Source organism: Procambarus clarkii, chromosome 40 (assembly GCF_040958095.1).
Source record: "Procambarus clarkii isolate CNS0578487 chromosome 40, FALCON_Pclarkii_2.0, whole genome shotgun sequence".
NCBI classification, from domain to species: Eukaryota; Metazoa; Arthropoda; class Malacostraca; order Decapoda; family Cambaridae; genus Procambarus; species Procambarus clarkii.
This window is the reverse complement of record NC_091189.1, coordinates 10538193-10545464: the sequence shown is the minus strand read 5'-3', so window position 1 is coordinate 10545464 and position 7272 is coordinate 10538193. Positions and strand designations below refer to the sequence as shown.

The 7272-nt window shown below is 46.6% G+C and overlaps 1 protein-coding gene across 1 annotated transcript; it reads left to right on the top strand.

Moving 5' to 3' along the window:
• The first annotated feature begins 713 nt into the window (after positions 1 to 713).
• Positions 714 to 4138, top strand: LOC138373009 (protein rtoA-like). The gene is made up of 2 exons (XM_069339061.1): positions 714 to 1060; positions 4027 to 4138. Exons 1-2 carry the CDS (start codon positions 714 to 716, stop codon positions 4136 to 4138), a joined length of 459 nt encoding a protein of 152 aa, XP_069195162.1.
• Positions 4139 to 7272: the final 3134 nt, after the last annotated feature.

The window sequence follows — 7272 nt, the reverse complement described above, 5'->3', positions numbered from 1 at the left end:
ATACGGTAAGTAATGTTTTTTACCTCCCGCTTCCTGTGTGATCGGCCGACGACATACGGAGAACAAAATGTATTTGTCTGTCTCTTATCTTCATGCCTACAATACTAGACAGATAATATACTTCGTCGACGGTACACAGTGATACCTCTGGTATGGAACACAGATAACCCCCATCAAGAGATACTGGAGTTCCAACAGTTACTTGCAGCAGGCCGGAACACGTAGCTTCTGCGCCCGCAACACTTCCCATCAACGTATGTAACAAGTTACTTAGAAAAATGTAAAAAAAAAGCTCGTCAGATTAAGACAAAGTAGCATTATTACTAAAGTTCTTCCTCCGTACACCGTTAAAGACTATTTTTGCCTTTTTTTTCACCTGCGTGGGAGACCTCCTGGACTGGCGCCCCTGAAGATAAGAACCGGGAGACTTTGAGAACACTTGGCAAGCCTGAAAAGGAAACCTCTAATTACAGAGAGTCTGGAATGAAGGTTCTTGGAGCCCCTGGAGACTTGGGAGAATGGCTAGCATGGACGGAAGACCTCAGAGGGACACGGAGCTTTGAAGAGGCGCTCAAAGAGCCCAATGAGTGTGGAAAGAAGACTTCAAGAGGCCTTCAAGCTTGGACTGGAGACCGCGGAGACTGACTCACTTGGAAGGAACTAATCGCACCCCGCGAAACCAAGGAGACCTTGGAGCACATGGTGACTATGAAATGAAGCCCTCGCGTACTGTTCAAGTCTATAAAGTGTGTCCTCAGAGCCTAGCAAGGTTAGACGGCAGTGGCGTCGACAGCAGCAGCAGCAACGACAGCAGCAGCAGCAGGAGCGACAGCAGCAGCAGCAGCAGCAGCAGCAGCAGGAGCGACAGCAGCAGCAGCGGCAGCAGCAGCGGCAGGAGCGACAGCGGCATCAGCAGCAGCGGCAGCGGCAGCAGCAGCAGCGGCAGCAGCAGCAACGGCAGCGACAGCAAAATTGACGTGGGACGGCAGAAGCATCACACAGAACTCGCGGAGGAAGACTTGGGAGGAAGCCAAAACAGAGGAGCGTCAACTCCGCTGGGGTAATTTTCCGACAGTTTATCCAATCGTGTGATAGTTAGGACCCCACATTCGGTCAGTGGCGTTCTCAGGATTATTCTGCAGCCTCCGGGCCAAGACTCCCTGTAACCTGAGGCCTTGGACGGTAGAGCGACGGTCTCGCTTCATGCAGGTCGGCGTTCAATCCCCGACCGTCCAAGTGGTTGGGCACCATTCCTTTCCCCCGTCCCATCCCAAATCCTTATCCTGACCCCTTCCCAGTGATATATAGCCGTAATGGCTTTGAGCTTTCCCCCTGATAGTTCCTTCCTTCCTTCCGTCTGTAACTATATTACCTTTTTTTTAACAAAAATTATTAACAAGATAGAGCTAATTAACTAACTTTATACTTGAAAGTTACACGTGTTGCCAGAGCTGAGCAACAGCTCAGGACAAGCAGAAGGTGGACCTTTCTTCTGCGTGCTCCCGAGAGCATGTAGAGGAAAGCGTCTTAAGAGCGATAGCGTGTGTAGCAACAGTGTTCAACCAGCCTCCTCAGAGGCGTTCCCCTTGTATCGAATTCCATTACCTCTCGAGGCCAGGATCAGACGGGACCAAAGGAGCTGCGGTTCACCTTCTCTGGGTGATGAACCAGAGTCCAATTACACCAGAGTAGAAGGATGGGTGTGTGTGTGTGTGGGGGGGGGGGAGGGTTCGCCTTGTTGTATTCATCTATTTGTATTCACCTAGTTGTGCTTGCGGGGGTTGAGCTCGGCTATTTCGGCCCGCCTCTCAAGTGTCAATCAACTTTTACTAATTACTAATGTTTTTTTCCACACACACACACACACACACACACACACACACACACACACACACACACACACACACACACACACACACACACACACACACACCAGTTGATTGACAGTTGAGAGGCGGGACCAAAGAGCCAAAGCTCAACCCCCGCAAGCACAAATAGGTGAGTACAAATAGGTGAGTACACACACACACACACAGAGGAAGCAGCCCCTAGCAGCTGTCTAACTCCCAGGCACCTATTTACTGCTAGGTAACAGGAACATCAGGGGTGAAGGAAACTGTGCCCATTTGTTTTTCCGGCGGTGCAGGGGATCGAACCCCGGTCCCTAGGTCCACGAGTCTAGAGCGCTGTCTATTCAGCCACCAGTCCCCTGTGTGTGTGTGTGTGTGGGAGGGGGGGGAGGTGTTTGTGCGAGTGTGGGGGAAGAAGTGGGTGTACCGATCTAGATGAGCTTCCAGGGTCGAGTATCTACTCTTAAATGAGCGAGTGTGATACAATGAATTAGACTGTGTGTTAAGTAAGTGAATGAGTGAGTGAGCCAGAGTTGTGAGTGACGGCTGGCGTGAGTTGCGTGCGGTTTGGGGGCCACTCTTGAGCGACTCTGGCTCCTGGTAGATAATCTGGTAGATTATCTACCCTGCCTCTGGCTCTATACCCTTCATCTGATGGTTATCGACATGTCAGCAGACACAGGTATTAACAGGGGCATAGGGGCTCCCCACACTCCCTCTACCACTGTGGCTATCCAGGCTGTACCGGCGTGCTTTCAATACTATGGCTATCAAGACATACCTTCATCACTACGGCTATCCAGACATACCTTCACTACTATGGCTATCCAGACATGCCTTCAGCACTACGGCTATCCAGACATACCTTCACCACTACGGCTATCCAGACATACCTTCACCACTACGGCTATCCAGACATACCTTCACCACTATGGCTATCCAGACATACCTTCACCACTACGGCTATCCAGACATACCTTCACCACCACGGCTATCCAGACATACCTTCGCCACTACGGCTATCCAGACATACCTTCACCACCACGGCTATCCAGACATACCTTCACCACCACGGCTATCCAGACATACCTTCACCACTACGGCTATCCAGACATACCTTCACCACTACGGCTATCCAGACATACCTTCACCACTATGGCTATCCAGACATACCTTCACCACTATGGCTATCTAGACATACCTTCACCACTATGGCTATCCAGACATACCTTCACCACTATGGCTATCCAGACATACCTTCACCACTATGGCTATCCAGACATACCTTCACCACTATGGCTATCCAGACATACCTTCACCACTACGGCTATCCAGACATACCTTCACCACTATGGCTATCCAGACATACCTTCACCACTACGGCTATCCAGACATACCTTCACCACTATGGCTATCCAGACATACCTTCACCACTACGGCTATCCAGACATACCTTCACCACTATGGCTATCAAGACATACCTTCACCACTACGGCTATCCAGACATACCTTCACCACTATGACTATCCAGACATACCTTCACCACTATGGCTATACAGACATACCTTCACCACTATGGCTATCAAGACATACCTTCACCACTACGGCTATCCAGACATACCTTCACCACTATGACTATCCAGACATACCTTCACCACTATGGCTATCCAGACATACCTTCACCACTACGGCTATCCAGACATACCTTCACCACTATGGCTATCCAGACATACCTTCACCACTACGGCTATCCAGACATACCTTCACCACTATGGCTATCAAGACATACCTTCACCACTACGGCTATCCAGACATACCTTCACCACTATGACTATCCAGACATACCTTCACCACTATGGCTATACAGACCTGCCGCCACTAGTCTAAATGGGAAGCTTTATTTTATGAAGAGACTTGCACCATCAGAGTACTATTAATAACCCGCCCACGTGAAAGTGTTGACATTTCAAGCAGGCCGGTGGCACAGCCCAGGGGGGGGGGGGCTACTCGCCTAATTGCAGAGAGGGGGGGCGAGGATGAGCTTCGGCTCCCGAGACCTGACTCTCAAACCTTTAATAAATGAAATGGCTCTTTCCGCCTTTTTTTTCTTCTTATATTTATATGTAATACTGTATAAGAGTTAGTCCCAATGATGTCTAACTAACTTTATTTGCAGGATGGACACAGCCAAATGTTACAGGTCAGCCAGCTCCGTCGCCAAATTTAGCAGCAGACTCCTGAACCTGCAGCAGCAGCAGCAGCAGCAGACTGGAGATGGGAGTGAATAGTGTGGCGCCGGCCAGACTGACTTGTTAGTAGGGACGGAGGTGCTGTGCGCCAAGGAGGGACTTGGAGTGGTGGTGTGTGTAGTTTATGTGTAGCTGGTTCCAAGAGCTTCCACGCCTGTGCCTGGGGGCCACGCTGGTCTGGTGATCACTTGCTCGGTAAGGCTCTCCCCTTGTAGCGGCCCACCGGCCACTGTACAACCCTCGTTACTCCGTCATTTCCTGCAGGAACTTGTCCAACTGTCTCCCGAACACACACACACACACACACACACCTCCCCCGTGTGTCCCCGGTAATATTTCTTATACTTGGTGGAAGAAGGCTGAAGTGCCGAGAACCTCTGGTGTTCATACCATCTTCTCTGATCCTGCCTTGTTTTTCTGCCATATTTTGTGCACCAGTATATAGTTATTTTGGTGTGTACGATAAGAACCTGGCCTTTCAATACCTTCCACGAATACTTTATGCCTCCCTTGTCTCCTATCCAGAGAGTATCTTCCGAGTGCTTCAAGATGATTCTAATAAAGTAGGGTGCGTTATCGTGGCTGGCGTTCTCCGTATTCCCTCTTTCAGACATCTCTGCCGCTCTTCGTGAAGGGGAAGCGAGTACTGATCAGTACTCAAGACGGGAAAAACACAAGTTATTTGAGAAACTGGAGCATTGCGGTGGCATCCCTGTAGTGGAAGGTTCTCATAATCCATCCTATTATTATCCTGGCCGATGCTATAATTGCTTTGTTATGCTCACTAAACGTTAAGTCGTCTGACATTATTATTTCCAGATTATTTACACGTTGTTTTCCCTTCTTTGAGAAGACCTGATTGCGCCTTGTATACTGCATTCTGTATAAATTCTTCATTCTTACCCTATCTAAGTATTCAGAATTTATCACTTAAAAAAATCATTATTTTCTCTTGTCCACTGAACACCTTACTGATATCGGCTTGTAACTTTTGGTGTTTTTATCGAGGTAACTGTCATGCATTTTACATCGTCTGTAAATGATGGGACGAAACTGTGACTTGTATTTTGTCTATATCTGACATGAGGACGAGAAAACGTAGCAGTGAGAGGACAGTGCCTTTGGCATACTCTTCACTGTGTTCGAACTTCGTTTTGTTCGACTGTTACTATTTGCATTCTATTTTACAGAATGGGCGGAGTGCTTGTGGAGTGTAGTAGAGCAGCTGTTGGGAGTAACATGGCACACTAAACACTATTACCTTCTGGGAGTGGCACTGGCACCCATTAATCGTCACCACAACCGACCCTAAACAGCGGGCAGATCCACCCACTGGCACGAGTGCAATACTCGAAACAATGTAAGAAAATATACACAGGAAGAATAGAAGTTCTCAGAAAGGCAGTATTCCCCTAGCAAATACCAACAACCCGATTGATCACCGAAGTTTCCTTCAAACCAAAAGGTCTGAAAAGAGCTCCCCAGTACAGCCACATATAAAGGTAGGTCCGCCCTCAAGGACCTGAGAGGCTGGGGGGCGGCTGGGGGGCGGCAGGCACCACACCAACACCACCGGGACAAACAGGAAAGAAACGCTTATCGTAACTACCCTGAACACACATACAACACAAAGACGACTCGGGACTGTCTCCAAGAATATAACCAAGATATGCGGAGAAGAATATAGACAGCTCAAGAAAATATAAACTCCGTGACAGAGACAACCAAAATAAACTGAAAGGACAAAAACTTACCGAAACTCAAATTAAACTGAAAAAAACAAAAACCAGAAAACTTACACTTCAGATAAAGCCAGATACAGTTTTGTAGCTTGTGAGTGCTCGAGAAATATTCGAGCATCTTGACCACCAAAACTATAGTCTACATATATATAAAACCTATTAAGAAGTATTCATTTACAGATGCAAGTCTGATCATTTACACACGTGGCATTACTCACAGTGGGGAACAAATAACTGTTTCATATATATATATATATATATATATATATATATATATATATATATATATATATATATATATATATATATATATATATATATATATATATATATGGGGTTCTGGGAGTTCTTCTACTCCCCAAGCCCGGCCCGAGGTCAGGCTCGACTTGTGAGAGTTTGGTCCACCAGGCTGTTGCTTGGAGCGGCCCGCAGGCCCACATACCCACCACAGCCCGGTTGGTCCGGCACTCCTTGGAGGAATAAATCTAGTTTCCTCTTGAAAATGTCCACGGTTGTTCCGGCAATATTTCTTATGCTTGCTGGGAGGACGTTGAACAACCACGGACCTCTGATGTTTATACAGTGTTCTCTGATTGTGCCTATGGCACCTCTGCTCTTCACTGGTTCTATTCTACATTTTCTTCCATGTCGTTCACTCCAGTACGTTGTCATTTTACTGTGTAGATTTGGTACTTGGCCCTCCAGTATCTTCCAGGTGTATATTATTTGATATCTCTCTCGTCTTCTTTCTAGTGAGTACATTTGGAGGGCTTTGAGACGATCCCAATAATTTAGGTGCTTTATCTCGTCTATGCGTGCCGTATATGTTCTCTGTATTCCCTCTATTTCAGCAATCTCTCCTGCTCTGAAGGGGGAAGTGAGTACTGAGCAGTACTCAAGACGGGACAACACAAGTGACTTGAAGAGTACAACCATTGTGATGGGATCCCTGGATTTGAAAGTTCTCGTAATCCATCCTATCATTTTTCTGGCTGTCGCAATATTTGCTTGGTTATGCTCCTTAAACGTTAGGTCGTCAGACATTATTATTCCCAAATCCTTTACATGCTGTTTTCCTACTATGGGTACATTTGATTGTGTTTTGTACTCTGTATTATGTTTAAGGTCCTCATTTTTACCGTACCTGAGTACCTGGAATTTATCACTGTTAAACATCATGTTATTTTCTGATGCCCAGTCGAAAACTTTATTAATATCAGCTTGAAGTTTTTCAATGTCCTCAGCCGAGGTAATTTTCATACTGATTTTTGTGTCATCTGCAAAGGATGATACGAAGCTGTGACTTGTATTTTTGTCTATATCTGATATGATAATAAGGAAAAGCAGCGGTGCAAGGACTGTACCCTGAGGTACAGAGCTTTTCACTGCACTTGGACTAGATTTTATATGGTTTTATATATATATATATAT